The sequence below is a fragment of the Propithecus coquereli genome, unplaced genomic scaffold (assembly GCF_000956105.1).
Source record: "Propithecus coquereli isolate 6110/MARCELLA unplaced genomic scaffold, Pcoq_1.0 Scaffold621, whole genome shotgun sequence".
Classification (NCBI taxonomy): Eukaryota; Metazoa; Chordata; class Mammalia; order Primates; family Indriidae; genus Propithecus; species Propithecus coquereli.
In genome coordinates this window covers 827,910-845,080 of record NW_012152186.1, presented here as the reverse complement: position 1 = coordinate 845,080, position 17,171 = coordinate 827,910, and the positions used below count along the sequence as shown (strand labels likewise).

Sequence of the window (17,171 nt, the reverse complement as noted above, 5' to 3'; positions counted from 1 at the left end):
AACATAGACGGCTACCTTGGGGTAGCAAAGATTTCTTGGACAGGGCACACGAAGCACTAACCAGGAAAAGAAAAAAATATTGATAAATCATTCTTCATTGGTATTAAAATTCTGCCGGAAAACCCTGCAAGGAGAACGAGTAGGCAGCCGCTGGGGAAACAGTCACAGCGCAGGGAAGCGACAGGAAGTCAGTATCCGGAGCTACACGTCCACTGTGGAAACGTGGACCGGAGACTCGCACACGCCTCGCAGATGCAGCACGGGAGCGACCAACGAGCGTGTGGAACTCAGGTGCCACGTCACGCCCCCCAGAGGGCTGACTTCACTGTCGACGTCTGACGTTGGCGAGCACGCGGACAGCGCATTCCTGCACACGCGACGCGAATGGCACGGCCGCTCCGCGGGGCTGCGGGCGGTTTCGTGCAGGGGACCACGCACCTGCCCCTGAGCCAGCGTCGTCACCAGGGACGTCCCAGGGCAGCGAGGCCGTGCGCACAAAGGCTCGGACGAGGACGTCCACAGCAGCTTCATCCGTGACAACTGGACGCTGTGAATGACCACGTGTCCTCCAGCCACGAACGATGGCTGTGGCACCTGCCTGCACGGAACAGGACGCGGCAGTCAGAAGAACCAGCTCCCGCGATGACGAGCTGGACCAGCCGCCTGAGGCACCAGCTGTTCGGGTGAAATCGGAGCTGGTGGACGGGGGCCGGGCCTCACCGAAAGCGGGTGAGTGAGGACGTGCTCCGTGGGGGACGTCCCGGTCCCATTTCCGCGGTGGTAGCGACGCCCGGTGCTGCGCGGCAGGGCGCCCTGAACGGAGTGCTCGGGGTGTGGTCTGCTGCCCGTAAGTCGTGGCTCAGCCTTTTCACTTAGAGCCGGTATCACGAGTTTGCTTTTGCGTACGCCAGTCACTGCGAGATGCGCCCAGTGAGCTCCGCACACCCGGCCCACACGCGAGTTGGTTATAACCAACGGTGCAGCGGCGGAATTGGGGCGCGGCGGGCGTGCTGGGCTGGGAGGCAGGACGAGGGGTGGCCAGGCCTTCCTGAGAGGGGAGGTGGACCAGGCAGGGACTACCTGCGGCACGCGTATGGGAGCCCGTGGTCCTTGCCCGCCAGCGGCCACGTAAAGAACCTGGTGGCACGTGGGACTTCTCGTGGCTGAGGAAGGCCTCCTGGGCAGTGAGTGGGCAGAAGACATGGCCAGGTGCCACTCAGGGAGGTGCTTCCGGGGAGGGGAGTGCCAAGGAGATGAGATGGGCCCACGCTGGGTGGCGAGGAGTGAGGCAGGCTGGGCAGGGCCAGGGGTGGTGCCCCGCGTGGCCTCAGCAGCCCCTCCCCCCCCCTCCTCGCCCCACCCAATCCAGAGTCCTGCAGTCACAGCAGCTGCCGGAATAGGAGAGCAGCGGGCAGGGGTTGGGCAGGCGCCTTCCTCACGCATCTGCCACAGCCTCAGGGACTCCTGGACACCCAGCGCTGGGACAAGGAGAGCCGTGTGCAGACAGGTGACTTGTCCCAAACCGAAGCCAGGTGCGGGGCAGGTCGGGGCTGCGCACCTGTCTCTGCATCCAGACCTGCACGTCCCTGCGTATGCAGCGTCACACGGCGACACTCTGGACCTCTGCTGCGGGTCTCTGTGCAGGGAAGCCGTTTCCGCCGGGTCTGCCCCGGGCAGGAGCTTCTGCCGCTGCGGCCAAGCTCCCCGCGACCTCCGAGGGTGCGTCTGTCTGCTGGGCAGAGCGTCCTCCAGCTGGGAGGGCCCCGGGCCCCAGCAGGCTCACAGTTTGCATTTTGAGCACTGCTCTCTCGCGGCGGCGCAGTGACTTTTCTGAGCAGGGTGGACCAGAATTGTTGTGGAAGCTCGGTGCGTGTTAGCGTGTTCCATGTTCACATGCTCTGTGTTAGCATGTTCCATGTTCGCACGCTCTGTGTTAGCGTGTTCCATGTTCGCACGCTCCACGCTAGTGTGCTCGGTGTCAGCTCGCTCCACTTTAGCATGTTCCACCCTCGGAGCCTCCCCAGAGCTGCTCAGCTGCGGGGGAGTGGCACTGTGGGTGGCGCTGGGCGTGGTGAAGCGGGTGGGGAAGCCGTGAGGCAGGCAGAGCCGTGGCCGGCTGAGCGGCCGAGGAACACAGACTTCGAAGTCGACGGCCCTTTCCTGGAGTCGGAGCCCCGGGAACACCACATTAAACGTGAAATCCGCGCCGGAGCACAGCACGTCCCCGTGAGGGCCGAAGCCAAGCGGACGTGGCTGCCATGTCCCTGACAGGCCTGCCCCGGTCCCGGCCCCCACTCCGCAGGGAGGGCAATTGTCCCAGTTGGCCTCGTCGCATCAGCGGGGGCGGCTCAGGAGAAAAGAGGCTTCTTTCACGTCCCGTCTCCCTGCCCGCGAGCGCCCAGAAGCGGCAGACCTCTGACTGCGCCACGGAGGCGTCATGGGAATTTTTGGAACATGAGGTCTGCAGTGTGTGACCTCTGGCCCCAGCTGTGCCCCGTGCACGGCCGCTGCAACCCCTTTGTGCCTCTGGCGTCCGGCCCTTTGTCACGGGGGGGACATGGGCTGTTCCTCGGTGGCTTAAAGAGGCCTCGCGCCCCAGCGCGCACTGCGGACTTTCCGAATCCCCGCCCTCTCCCTGCAGCCTCCCCAGAGGCCATCTGTGCAGGTGTGGTGGAGACGGTTTTCAAAGGGTCTCCAGGGTGGGGGGCGGGTGCAGGGTAAAAGTTTGCAAAGGCGGCGTCCGTAATGTCTCTTCCTAACTGCGTTTCAGCCCACGTGGTTTCCCGTGACTGGCGGCTGTCCCTGCTGCGCACACACGTGCGTTCTGTCCCGGATTCAGAGGGTGGTCTTCTGTTCAATCGCACGTTGTTTGCAAAATAAAAAAAGTATAGTAAAATCGAAATCTTCTCTGTCAAATTTCTAAGTTAAAACAACTATTGACACATACAATGCGTGGACTCACGTGGTGGAATCGCTTGCTGCGAGCAGGCAGTACGGCTGTCCACAGACAGGCGGGCGACGCCGCGTTTACAGTAAATGCCCTGAAGACACCACGCTGCGAAATCACGTCCTTCAACCCCCTTTGAGCCACGGGTTGCTGCTGGGGGTCACGCAGTGGTGCTGCTGCGGGGAAACCGCAGGAGGTGACCCAGGTCCTGGGTGTCCAGGCTTGGATGTGGCCCCCGGGCTCTGCCCCTGCCTGGGGGGCTCCGGCCCGAGGCCTCGAGAGCTGCGCGCAGCTGGACCACGGGACTCGCATCGGAGGAGGCGGACAAGACTCCCCGGTTCTGCCCGGCCAGCGTTGTCGGAAGTCGCAGCGCGGCGCGTGCGCACACCGTCTCCGCTCTTGAGCCTGGGGGTGGGGCCCAGGCTCTGCAGCCCAGCCGTCTGCCAGGGCAGCGTCTCCCGGCTGCTTGGGGGCTGGCGGCGCCACCCTAGAGGTCCTGGGAATTCACTGCCAGGCGTTAGTCCAGGCCCAGGTCCCTCGGAATACAAATCCCAGAGTGGCTAGTTTCGGGTGAGCTGTCAGGTGCGATTCCCAGTGAAAAGTTCCGTCCTCTGCGCACAGCGCCCCGAGGCCCCCTGTGGCGGGAGCCCGGAGACGGCTCCGCTTCCTGCGCAGCCCACTGCTGAGGCCGCCGCGTGTTTCAGATGCTCAGTCTCTTCTCTCCGAGCGGATGCCTGTGTCTTCACCACAAAATACTGGTCACGAAGCGCAGACACCAGCCCGGGGGTAGGAGCGGCCACGGCCAGGCAGACCCCTCGGCTGTGGGCCCTCGGCACCGCCCGGGCTCACGGAGTGAATCTCGAAGGCGGCGGTCGCCCGGCTCTTGAGCACATGGGGCCGTCTGTGTGCCCAGCTCAGCTCCGGGGAGAGAAGCGGCCGCCCAGCGGAGCCGAGACCCCACACCCACGCGCAGACGTGCCCGCCCCAGCCCCCCACCTTCAGTCACGGCTGGGGGGGGCTCCTCCCCTGGTGTCCTCCTGTGCAGACAGGAGCAGCCCCGCAAGGGATCCCTGTGTGCAGACGGGGAGGACCCCGCGGTCAGCACGGACGCTGGCCCTGGGGCGCAGCAGGGGGGCGGGGGGGTCTGGGATGAGGCAGGGAAACGGGGCGTCCACAGCAGCACTGGGGCCGGGACTGCCCTCCGTGGCCTGGGACCTTGGTGTTTTATGTTTTCAAACTGGAGTTTTAAGAGGCATCTTCTGGGACACGGGGCACGGGGACAGGAGCTGTCGGCCACCCCTGTCCCCGCAGGGCCTGAGCCACCTTCCATCACCCCGGAATGTTCTGGCATCTCCCGCTGTCCGTTCCCGAGCCCAGGGCAGCAGGGACGTAGCCGCTCGTGCTCCTCGGGTCTGGCGCGTTACTGGCCCGTCTGTGCCATTTTTTCAGAATTAATTTTGGGCTGAAAAAGCCTCAAAGAAGGCTTTGTTCCTCTGACACTTGCTCTGGAAGAAAAAAAATCCGTGGAAAATCTGACATCTGCAACATGGGGAGGCATCGCTAGATGGGAGGAATATAATTATCCTCCGCTCCTGCAAGAATGCTTCAGATTTTTAAGTGTCTCACATCAGCTTAGAATTTGAATGACATTTTAATTATTTTGTTTTTTTCTTCTTCTCCTGGTTTGAATCTCCAAAGAGTCCCACTCGGGTTCCGAGCCGAGCAGTGCTCCCCAGGCGCGTGGGTGCTGGCGGCCGAGCCCTGGCCCAACCAGGCGGTGTGTTCCCGCGGCTGCACTCCGCCCGGTCAGCAGCGTGGTCGCGGACATGCCTGGCTTTGGAACCACGGTTTTTACGCAAACGCCAGTGAGCCGCGCAGAAGCACCAGCCAGACGCTGCCTCTCTGGTGCTCTTGTGACCTGAGCAAACCCTGTTTCCAGATGTGCCTCGTGGTCTTCAATTAACTCATCCTTCTAATCTCTGCGTAGCAACGTTCCCTGATACCCACCGCGTGGCTCCACTCCCAGGCGCCATGACACTGGGGGCTGGCGGCCCAGTGGCCCAGGCCAGCGGTGTTAGGTGGCCGCGGCCCCTCACAGCTTTCACACCTCGCCGTCCCCGCCCAGCCCTGTGGGCTGCACATCCTGCACACTCCTGGGGCTCAGCACGCACCGCCGCCCGGCCCTGCCCTGCCCTGCCCAGGTCGCTCTGCCGGCAGCTGCAGACGCCCTGCCTTTGCCAATCGCACAGTGGCCACAGACCCGCACACAGCACTGTCCCCACTCCGCCCTCCGCCAGCTGGGCTGTGGCCCCTGGTGATCCACCGAACGCTGCTCTCACGTTGCTGGGTGCTGTTTTGCAGGCGTGATTGAAGTCTGCGGGCAGCAGACTGCAAAGAGGAGGGTTGTTGTCCTGGATGGCCCTGGGCGGCGGGGGGGCCCGAGGGCAGGCTGGGGCTGCTGCAGGGGAAGAAATCCGCCCTGGAGGCCCAGCTGCCCTCCCTGACGGCCTCCCTGCTCCACTCGCCCACGCTCTGCCCTTCGTCCCTCGTAGGTGCCCTCGCCTCCCAGGGCTGCCCTGCCATGACCTGGATGTCTGAGCCTAGGGTGACAGTGTCGGGGTGGGCCTAGATGCCCAGCACCTCTGCGGGGGGGCAGCTCTCACCGGGGTGACGAGGGCTAGTGCCCTTGTACGAGGGACCCCAGAGAGACCCCTGGCCCTCTTTCTGCACGTGAGGACGTGGGGGGAAGGTGGCCGTCTGTGGCTGGGAAGTGAGCCCCCACCAGAGCCTGGCCCTGCTGGCACCCTGGGCTCAGCCCTCCAGCCTCGAAACGTGAGACGTAAATTCTCTTGTTCGTGAGCCGCCCAGCCTGTGGTGCTTTGTCATAGCCGCCAGGACCGACAGACACCCTGTCCTGGCCCCTGCACCTCCGACGTGTCTGCCCTCCCCAGGATGCGGCCTCTTCTGGGCCCAGCTGGACCTGTGCTTGCCGGAAGGACCTGGCACCTCACAGCACTCGGTCCATGTGTGCTGGATGCGTGGATGGCGGGCGGGTGGAAGGACAGGTGGGCAGGTGGATGGCTGGGTAGATGGGTGGGTGGGTGGTTGGATGGGTGGGCAGGTGGATGGTTGGGTAGATGGGTGGGTGGATGGGTGGTGGATGAAGGCAGTGGGACTTGACCAGAATAGTTGGAGCGGCAGAAACCACTGTCTGTCTCAGGAGAAGCCTGGGCCTGTCTCTCCATCCGCACAGTTTCTTACCTTCCAACTCAGCTAGGGAGTAAGAGACAGAACTAGAAGTGAATCTCTGCGTCACAAGCAGTGGTTTCAGTCCTGGTAGGGGACAGTTTCTCACTCGTCGGAGGTTGGAGTGCCCAGGAGAGAGCAGACAGGCAGGGGAGCAACCTCCTTCCTGGCGCTCACTCGTGGCTGAGGCGGCTGCAGGGCCGATGGCTCTCCGAGCCCCTACGGTGGCCTCGCCCGTGTCTGCTGCTGGTGCCCAGGCGTCCTCACCCTGGGACTCAGGGCAGCACGGTAGTTCACAGGGAGATGCTTCAGGCCTGAGCCTGGGCTTCGTCCTGTGCTGTGGAGGTGTGGTGGCCACGGCTCCTACGTGGACGAGTCTTTCTCTCTGGCCCACTGAGCTTGTGCCTGGTCGGCGGTGGTGGCAGTTGAGATCATGCCTTTGGTGTGGTCCTTGGCGTCTGCAGAGGTGGGGTTTGTGTGCAGGGCGCCGCGGGCTCATCCGTGAAAAGAGCCCCATGGCTGCGTCGTTGGGGTGATGCTCGGATGTCTGAAGAAAGCACAGGAGGCGCTGGCTTTGGGAAAAGGAAGCCGCTGTTGCTTTCCACCTGTGACGTGCGTTTTCAAGTTACATTCACCAAGAAAGGTCTGACTGTGCCTCGGTGAAGCTTTGGTTGCATTTTACCTTTTGGAGCATTTCAGGCAGCAGGTGAATCCGTTCCCCACGTTCCCGCCAGGCAGGTTCTCACTGTGGACGGTTCACTGACACCGCCTCTGTCTTGCCTCGGCAGGGCCTGATCAAGATCCGGGGGGACCCGTGCTGGCGAGACCTCACCTGCATGGACTTCCACTACGAGGTGAGCCGCGCCCGCACCTAGCTCACCTGCGGGTCCCGCTCCAGGTGGGACTCAGCCCCCGTGCCCAGGTGAGCCGCCTCCACCACAGATTGGTCCCCTCCTTCCTTTCTCTGGGGTGGGGCGGCCACGAGGCGGCTGCGGAGCGTCTCCCCCTCGCCGGGGCGGGAGGGGTCGGGAGCAGTGTGCGTGAGCGCCTCACGGCCACCGCTGCGCTCAGTCGAAGACGCTGGCCAGGGGTCCGGGGGGTGAAAGGCTGGGGACGGCGGCCCCACCGAGCCCGTCAGAGCCGCTGCCCCTGCGCTAGGCCGGCTGGGGTGAGGCGGGTGCCCTCTGCCCCCGGTGGGCGCCTGGTTCTGCCTTTGCCCCGTGCCCGGGCACCTCCTCGCTCTGGGCAGGGTCGCTCTGCTGGCCTGGGTGTGCCCCACGGCAGCGGTGGGTGCGCCTGGCGGTGTGGCCGCCCGGACTTGGGAGGTCGATGCTGGAGCCCCCTGCAGGGGCAGCAGGGCCAGCGCAGCCTTCGAGGCCTCCAGGTGTCACCCGTGTCACCGCAGCTGGGAAGGTTGTCCCTGGCGGTGTCAGAGCACTAGGAGGGGACTGCAGGCAGGTGGGTGTCGCGGCCTGGATTGCAGAATGGGGGATGGACACAGAAAGAAACACACAGACACACACAAGACGTACAAGACTGCAGTGCTCGATTTGCACCAGTCGCTTTATTATATACTTTTTCTATGTCCAGCAGCTACTTCCTGGCACATGACTACCTTGGGCGCCTTGAGGAAAACACATTTTCATTCCTTCCAGACAATTGCTTAAGGGAAGCAGACGTTTGCATCTTAACTTCTTGCATCTTAACTTCTTTATCTCATTACCGTATGCAGGACAATGAGACGCCTTGGCTTGTTTGCAAGACCCCAGGCGCTTGGTTATCTGTCATAAAGCTATCTGTCATGAGGAATAGTTCTGTTTGGTCAACAGGCTGTGCCCGGGCCTATTGGCCTCTGGCGCCAAGGAGAGCACGCCCAGTTTCGCTGACTCTGGGCTTAAGCCAATTTTGCCCAGGGACGGCCCCTACAGTGGGGGCCGACTCGTCTCCCAAGTTCATGTCCAGGCCTGAGGCTGCCTCTGCGGAAGGGGTCAGTGCAGGGCTGATCACTGGGGCCCTGGCTGGTACCAGGTCAGGGTCCAGGACAGCCAGGCCGCAGCGCCTGAGAACCAGGACCCGGATGTGCTGATGGTCACACGGGATCTGGAGACAGACCGCCCCGCGAGGCCCTGGGCGCGGAGCCGCCGCCGTGGCCTTTCCTCTGGGCGTCTCGTGTCAAAGCCGCTTTGTGAACTAGACGGATGCGGGCGCCTGACTGAGTTCGGAGCAGACTCGGGAGCCCCACCTGCTTCCCTGGGGCCTGGGGAGGCTGCACGGCTCCGGACCAAACGTCCGAAACGGCAGGTGCTCAGGCGGCGCGTGGCACTGTGTGCCCAGCCAGCGGGGCAGGGACAACCATCCGATTTATCCCTTTGAGGTCATCCGTGTCTCCAGGGCAGGGATGGTGGCCGCGTGGTCCCAGAGTTGTGGGTTCCGCTGGGCGGCGGGCAGGGCGGTGGCCCTTCCAGTCTGAGGCCGCGGGGGTCCAGGCAACAGGCGAGTCTGCGGGAAGGGCGAGGACATGGTCCAGGTGGAGGCTGCGGGAGCCTTGCCGGCCAGGGTGCTGGTGGGGGAGTGGGTGCAGGCCCGTCTGCGTCACCTCTGCGCTGGCTCTCGGGCGGGGCGAGGAGGAGGCCTGGAGAGGCTCCTGGGAGACTGGGAGCACCTGCTGGTGCTCGGGCTGCGCGGGCTCTCTCCAGGCGCAGCACGGCTAAGGCGGGCCTGGTCCCCTGCTGCGTGTGTCTGCTCCGGGGTCTGAGGCCCTCTGCTGTCTGTCCGCTTCTCCACTCGGACGAGGAGCCAGCGAGGGATGCCCCTTCCCAGCAGAGCCGCCCCTGCTCCGTGGGGGGAGCAGAGCCGCCCCTGCCCCACAGGGGAGCAGAGCACCTCGGAGGAGCCCCTAAGTGCGCAGTTGCAGCCGCACGGAGAGCGTGACAGCCCTGCCGTCGGAGGGACGTCTCTCTCTGGGAATTCCTCCCTCAAGTCTGGGAGTGCAGGGTGCGCAGACTCGTCCTCTGTCCCCGAGACAGGGCGGGGCCGTCACGTGCCGTGGGTGGTCCCTGCGTAAGCCGCGTGTGCCCATGTGTGACGAAAGGCTGTTGTCGGTGGATTCAGCCACATCGGGAGAAAACCTGGGGACACGTCACCGCACACTCATGGTCACACTGAGAAAAAGGCGGGGGCTGCCGTCTCCCTCCCACTCTGGGGAGAAAAGAGAAAACGCTGTTTCTCTACTCACTGCACGCGCGACCCCAAACGCCGGATTTTCACACGTCGACATTCTCGGTTCTCTGTGGTCACGCACCAGGGGTCCTGCCCCTAACTCAGCCGCGCCGTGGTTGGCGCAAGTCCCCCCAGGCTGAGGCCACAGGATGCCCCTACAGTGGGCACCCCTCAAATATTGGGGCCCCCAGGTCACCCCCAAGTTCTGCCCGCCTTGGCTGTAGGTCAAGTTCCCATGACCCCTCCTCATGGCGGACGAGTCACTAGGACAGCTCGCGGGCTCAGGGACGTGCGTGCTCACCGTTACCAGTGTGTCCTGAAGGACACGGCAGGAGCAGCCCAAGGGAAGAGACGCAGGACGCGCGGGGGCGCGGTGCTCGCAGCCCCCAAGCCCTGGGCCCCTCCCAGCGCCCCCCACGCTCGCCAGCCGCGAAGGCCCGACCTGTTTGCAGAGGCTGCCTGTGCAAGCACAACTGGCCCAATCCCTGGCCCTGGTGATCGGGTCCCAGAGGTGAGGGCTGGGGCCAAAAGTCACAGCCCTCTGATCAGGTGGTCGGGTCCTCTGGGACCTGCCCCCCACCCCCGTTAGCACAGACCCAGGTGTGGCCAACAGGGCCCCTCTCACCCGTCACTCAGGACGACCGAGGGCTTTGGACGCTGTGAGCTGGGGCTGGGCCACGGCCAGACACGCATTTCTCATCAGGTCGCAGTAGCGAGGACTGGGCCAGGTCCCCCAGGGCCTCCCGTGTGACGGCGTCTGTCCCCAGAGGCCTGAATTCCGTGCCCATGTGCCCGAGAGGGGCCTGGCGTCTCTGTGACTCCCCTACGGTTCCTGCGGATCTCAGTGGCGGGGCCTTGGCGCCCAGCTCAGCCGCTGCCTTCGCAGCCGTGGCGCAGCCCGTCCTCGCTGAGCACGTGGACGCCAGAGCCACCAGCGCGGAGCGAGGTGCCGCAGCGTGCACCGAAGGCCTTCGTCAGTGAGCTGGCGGGCTCCGCTCCGACGGTTGTTCGCAGTCACCGCCGGCCTCCTGAGACCATCCACGGAAACGCCCCGGCAGCTCCGCAGCTTTCAGACGCTTCGTGAAGGGAGGAAAGATAAATGCAATTTGCCTGCTAGCAGCTTTATGTCTCGTTCAGTTGGCTTTAAAATAGGCAGCGTTCCATTTGGAGCAGCAAGAAAATGCCATTAGCAGCAAAGTTGGGTTCCCACGTTGACCCCTCTGCTCTGCACAAATTAATCAAATTTGAACCCTTTATACCTCGAAATACTTCGATTACACAAATCTGTACCTTAAAATTTCTTTGTGTTGGACATGTCACTCGCATAGAAACGCTTCACCCGCAGCTGCAGGGCTGGGCTGTCAGGAGGACGCGCGTGGTCTTGGTCGCTAAGTTGCCGGAAGGTGTCCGAGGAGCCCACGGCCTCCCAGGCTGGTCACCGCCGTGCTGAGCATTCAGATCCGCACGCGGCTTCTCCCTCCTGCCTCTCGGGGTGGCGCGAGCAGTTAGTAGAAGTTCACGTTGCTGTTTAGCTCCCAAGTCAGCTGCGCTGAGCTGACCTCTGATCCGGGATGTAAATCACTTTCCACTCGCTTATCTGTAGCGTCCCCGGGCAGTGTGTAGGGGAAGCCTGCGTGTGGCGCTGATTGAGTTTTTAGGTTACAGCTCCCAGCCGGGGCAGGAGCCGCTGACTCGCTCCTCGGCCGCTCTGGGGGCAGCGCAGGCGCCTGACTGGGACGGGCAGGACCAGCACCGTGCGTGCGCGTCCCGCGTGCGTGTGTGTGTGCGTGTGTGAGGTATGCTCTAACCGAAGAAACGGGCTGGAAGCAGGGAGATGGGAAAGGAGACAGGGTCGTGTAAGCAGTGCCCGAGGGGGAGCTGGTGCGGCGGCGCCAACGTCAGACGAGCGGGTTTGGGGGCGAGGAGCACGGAGAGGACAGCGCTGACAGAGTCGCTTTAACAAGAAGCACACGAATCCTGAGTTTGCGTGTACTCAGAAACATCGTTTCCAAATATGCTAAACAGAAGTTGACAGAACCAAATGGAGAAATAAGTTGGCAGAAGGGGCTGGAGGCGGCAGTGGAACCCTCATACCCGCGGGAACAAGGAACGAAGACAGCAAGGCCAGGGCGGTGGCTGAGTGGCACCCGTGGGCTGGAAGCCGTGGTTTACGTGCTTGTCCACTGGCGGTTTTATTGACCTTGTAAGAAAAGAAAGTTCCGTGTGTGTACTGGGCCTGGGGAATGTCGGGGACCTCGGGAGCGTGGCCCGGCGGGTGCCCCACCTCAGGTGGTTCTGTGGGGCTGGGGGCCCCCAGCCCAGCCACGGTCCTCTGGGGCTCACAGCACGGCCAGCTGCGGGCAGCAGGGCGGCGAGCGTTCCCGATTAGGCGCCGACGGTGCCAAGCTGTCGTGTCTCCTAGTAGAGTGTGCACTCGTTGCCTTCACATGGTGACGGTTTTAAAACAAAGAACTTGCTTTTGCTTCAGAAACCACCTCCCCCGGAAGCCCCGGCTCTTGGCCAGGCAGGGCCAGGCGGGGCGTCCTTGGGCGGGGCCGCAGTGGGCACGACCTGCACGGCTGTCCTCGGCTCACGGCCCCTCTCCCCGCAGACCCAGCCGGTGCCCAACCCGATGGCCTACTACCTGCACAGGTCGCCCTGGTGGTTCCACCGCTTCGAGACGCTCAGCAACCACTTCCTGGAGCTGGTGGTGCCCTTCTTCCTCTTCCTGGGCCGCCGCATGTGCATCCTGCACGGGCTGCTGCAGATCCTGTTCCAGGTGAGCCAGGCGCTTGCCGCGCGGGGACCCATCCAGGGCACCCTGGGGTATCACGGGCCCCTCCTGGGGTCGCCTCTCCCGCCACCTGTGCTCGCGTCCGGGCCTCCTCAGAGCGGCCTCACCAGTGTCCCGGCCCTGCTGCAGCCGCCTGGCAGGACGCGCAGGGTCTCCTTCCCCGAGAGCGTGTCCTGCCGCAGCGCCAGGTGGCGGCCAGGCCTCAGGCTCAGCGGGCGGGAAGGGCCAGGCACGCCCAGCACAGACACTCCCCACGTCGCGGTACCCTGCCCTGAAGGTTCCTACGTCCCAGAGGTTTCCTTTCACGCGCCAGAGGGGTCCCCGTGCAGGGCGGGCTGCTCCCCCTGCTCCCGTGGACGGCCGGGGGGCCCCGAGCCCCCGCCTTGCACACCTCACTCCCAGGGCAGGGCACCTGGGCGCCCCGCACCCTCCCGCAGGCGGGAGAGGCCCCACGCGCTCTCCCGTCAGTTTCTCCGCCTCCGCCAAGGCGGCCCCCGGCCCGCGTGCGGGGCGCATCCGCTGTGAGCAGCTCCCGTAGTGCAGCAGCCGGGTGGTCGGACCGCGTTGTTGGTGCCTGTGCCGGGCGCACCCGTGCTGGCCGGGTACTGTGACGTCCTGCCTCGGTTCCCCATCCGTGCATGGACTGTGGGTGGTTTCCAGTCTTTGCCGCGAGTCTGCGGTGGATGTTCACGCCCTTGCTCTTCCGTGGACGTGTTCTCGAGGGCGCTGCTGCGCCTTGGGTGGGTGCACCGGTGACAGGACCGTTGACGTCCGTGGTTCACACGAGGGCGTGTGCGCGTCCTCTGGGTGTGGACACAGGTTCCGTGACGCGCGTCCTATGGTCTCATGCAGAACGGTCTCGCGGCCCTGGAAGTCCCTGCCCATCCCCCTCCCCAGCTCCCGGTGGCCACAGACTTTCCGTCCCCGTGGCTCTGCCTCTTCCGGAGTGTCGCAGAGTTGGGACCCACAGGCGTGGCCTTTCCACATCACTCCTCACTAGCCACGTGCGTTTGAGGTTCCTCCGCGTCTTCTCCTGGCGTGATAGCGCGCTTGTTTCCAGCCCTGATACCCCACCGTTTGTTTGCCCGTCACCGCTGAAGGGCCCCAGACGGAGGTGCCGGCCCCACGCAGCTGCTGTGGATGGCGTGCTGAGACCCAGGCACACGGCAGGGCGCCAGGGAGGGTTGCGCGGCCCGTCCCAGGATTCCTAAGCTGGGCAGGCTCAGGGCTCGAGGGTCTCCTCCTCCCAGGGCCTCTGGCGTGGGCCCCCCGCCAGGCCAGGGCAGCTCTGCGCCACGCGGGTGGCTCCTGAGCCCGATTCCTGGGGTCTCCGCCGGTGGGGGGAGGCGCCGGGCAGGGGCTCGAGCCTCCCCGGGAGCAGCCACCAGCCTGGCTCCGTCGCCGAGGGTCCCAGCAGGCAGCCCCCACCTGCCCCTCCCGGTGGAGTGCGTGGAGCTGCCACACCAGGGAAATGGACACACGTGGGAGGAATGTGGTCCGCGCACGCCTCGCGGTCGCCATGGTGACAGACACATGGGCCCACTGGCTGCTTTCACAGCCCTTGCGCTGGTGCCCACCCTCGGGGGCTGCGAACCTGACCGGCGGCGGGACCTCGGCCTCCTTCCAGCTGCACCGGCCCGGCCCCCTGCCGCTCGCCCCCATGGGAACCGAGCCTGCTCCCGCGAGCTCCCACGAAAGGCGGGTCATCGCGCTACTCACGGAAGCAGCGAGCTGTGTGCCAGTGCAGCTGGGAAGGACTCAGCCCTGGACGCAGAACTGGGGTGTGCCCTTTGACCTCTGAGATGGAGACCTCGCTTGTTCGGAAGGCACCCGCCGCCCCCACGGCTCCACTGCATGTGGAGGGGCCAGTCCTGGGGTCTGCGCCCTGGTGGACTTCCTGTTGCGACACCTGCACAGTGTGACACGGTGACACACGGAGGAGGCAGAGCAGGGCCTCGAGGCCCTCACTGCCCTGGGGCTCTGGGTGTCCCCAGGAGGCCTGGCCCAGCACCAGCGTCCTCTCCAGCCCCGGCCGGGTCCAGGGCTGCGGCTCTTCTCTAGGGCCCGGCCAGCCATCCCGGAGGAGGGGGACGGCCAGCGTGCCTGGGTCCTCTAGGGCACGTGGGGCAGGGGACAGAGTGACTGGGCCGTGGGCCCTGCCAGGGCCACACTCTCCTCTCCCAGCCGACCTGGGACCTGGAGCGCCTGTCACCCCGGGGCGGCTCCGAGTGCAGCCGCTTCCTTGGAGCCCATCCCGATCCCTCTGTTCCTTCCTCTGGGAGGGGTTGGCGTGTGCGCGCCTCCTCCCACGCTCCGTTTGCACAGCTGCTCCGGAGGGTTCCGCAGGGCCCGACCCCTGCCTGCATGGAGAGCAGCACGTGAGGTGACGTGGCGGCCAGACCACCCCGGCCGGCACCTGCTCCGAGGGGCCCTGGGAGGGCAGCGGGGTCGGCCTCCGCCAGGGCTGGGTCGGAACTTGCGCGGCGGCGCACTGCGCTCACGGCAAAACCTGCCGACCACGGAGGTCTCCGCTCTGACGCGTCGACGCGTCCACGTGTGCGGCCCCCACCCGCTCGCCCTCCACCCTGCGACCTTCAGCCCCGCGGACCTGCCCGAGCCGGACCTTTCACGCGCAGAGTCATGGGTGTGTGTGTCTGAGAGCTTGCCGCGCCGCCGCCTTGCAGGCCGAGCACTCTGCGCCGTGCGGACGCGTCTGTCCCTGCGCCGGGCTCGCAGCCCCGGTGCATCTGTGGAGATTCCCGCTCTGCGTCTGCCATTCTGCTTTTCTAATCCCCGTAACGCTGGTTCAAGTCCTCGGTCCGTGGCCACTGGCGAGGCCTCCTGGGGTCCTGAGTGTGTCCCCCGCGGAGGCCCCCAGGTGTGTCCTTGTCACCGAGAGCCCCACGGGCAACACCCAGATTTCCAGCCTCTCCCTTGCCGGGGCGGGTGGCTCAGCTGGAACATCCGCCGTGTCTCCTGGGCCGTTCCCCACCCCCGCAGCCCTGTCTTCCTGTGCCGCCCCCGGGAGCCCCGCGGGCCTCACCCTGCTCCGAGCTCCTAGGCCCGGTCGTCTGCAGCCGCAGAACACACTTGCCCTCGTCTGTAGCCGGCGGCGGCGAGCACAGCTGGGCCGCATGATGAGATTGGTCCCCTCTGAGGGACGGGCTCAGTGACCCGGGAGGCAAACAGGAAGGACGAGATCCCCTCTGAGCGCGGGGGCCGCGGGCCGCATGGAGTCCTGCTCTCTCACTAAGAAAACAGCCGATGAGGTGGACGGAGCCAAACCAGAGCAGGCCGGGCGGGGCCTGAGCACAGCAGCTCGTCCGCACGGAGCCGGCGCCGAGCCCCCGAGGCTCCTACAGCTGCCCCGGCCTGTGCTCTGCGCCACGCGCGCTCCGTGGCCTCAGGCCACTCCTGGGCTCAGGGCAGGATGACCCAGAGGACGGCTCTGAAAATGCACTCAGGGCAACCGGGCTCTGCTCAGAGCGCCCCCGAGGCTCCGACGTGGGGCCGACCGAGGACGTTGCCGGGCTCTGGTGTGTGCAGCGCCAGGTCAGCGTCGCTGGGAGAAAGGTTTTGGCCGCTAAACGCACACTCGGCTCTGGTCTGTTTGAGGGAGAGACAGGACCCGGCCTGGTGAGTGACGGGAGAGAGGTCGGAACCGACAAGTCCCGCCCCGGAGACCCGGCGCCTTCTCTCCCCACCAGTGAGTTGCCGGCGCGTCGCTGCGCCCGGAGGTCAGGGTGCCTGAACGCACGTCCCTCCCTCCTCCCCACACAGCCCCGAGTCTCCTCGGACAGGTCCCACCAGCTCCGGGGGGACAAATGAGGCCGTAGCGGCTCCGGATCCCGGGGCCCCACGGACAGAGGGCTGCTGACCGGGACCCGAGCCCAGTCCGCCGCGAGCTCCGCGTTCTCCCCACGCCCTGAGTCTGCTCAGCTGCGAGTGCGAGAAAACCACCCGGCGTCGGCCCGGCCTCCCGCTCCACAGACCCCTCGTTCGTTCAGGGCCCCCGGCCCCTGGCTGCCTTGTTGGCAGGGCCAGGCCCGCCCAAGGTCAGCCCTCAGCACCACCACGCCCTCCCTGGGCAGCCGCAGCACAGGTGCCCGGCCCTGGCCCCAGCTGCTGGTCGGTGGCTCTCGGCCAGCTCAGGGCGAAGGACTCTGGGGCTGGGACCCGAGGCCGGGACCGGGCCGACTGGCTCTGGCGCAGGGGTTTGGTGACATTCCAGATAGCAGCGGGTAAGAAATAATTATTTCTGGGCTCAGTACCAGGAAAACTAGGTTTCCAGGTTAATCCAGGGAGAGCCGTGAATCCACGCTTCATAAAACCTGTCGTAATCCATGAACTGACATGGTCGACCACCGGCTCCTCCTGCAGACCCTCGCTAGACGTCAGCATCTGGTACCTTAAATTCCTCCCAGTTACGGGGAGCAAGACTGGGCTCCAGTGGAACAGAAACGGGGCAGGGGTGTCGGCGTCTCCCGTCAGGGCCGTCCGCGCTCCGCCCTGCCGTGGGAAAGCTCAGGCCGTCCGCGCTCCGCTCCACCACGGACTCCTTCGGCCGACGGGATGTGACCGGAGCCATCTGGGAGGACACGCCTCGGCACAACTGGCCAGGGCCCGCCGGCAGCTACAGACCCCGATGGGGACGGGTGCCCCTCGGTCCAGACGCGCCGGTCTCCTCTCCTCTCTGGCCCCTCACGTGCGGCCGAGCCCTGACTCACGCCGTCGGTGAGAGACGGGTCCGACCCTCGCCCAGCAGCCAGACCCGTTGAACGTCCGGAAGAACGTCTGCGCACCTCGGAGAGCGCAGAGACGTCTTAGATGGGACGCAAAATGCACAAGGTATGAAATTTAGAAACTGATAAACAGATTTCCTGAAAATATAAAACTTCACCTCTTGCAAAAACACCGTAAAGAAAATGAAAAGGGGCCGGGCCCAGTGGCTCACGCCTGTAATCC

General features: G+C 65.1%; 1 protein-coding gene across 1 annotated transcript in view; it reads left to right on the top strand.

Moving 5' to 3' along the window:
• Window positions 1-17,171, top strand: part of LOC105822579 (lipase maturation factor 1-like) — a 41,667-nt gene that overhangs the window by 11,956 nt on the left and 12,540 nt on the right. The window contains exons 2-3 of the mRNA XM_012659579.1: window positions 6,982-7,047; window positions 12,024-12,191. Of these exons, the coding sequence (XP_012515033.1) occupies window positions 6,982-7,047; window positions 12,024-12,191 (234 nt within the window). The remainder of the gene's footprint in view (window positions 1-6,981; window positions 7,048-12,023; window positions 12,192-17,171) is intronic.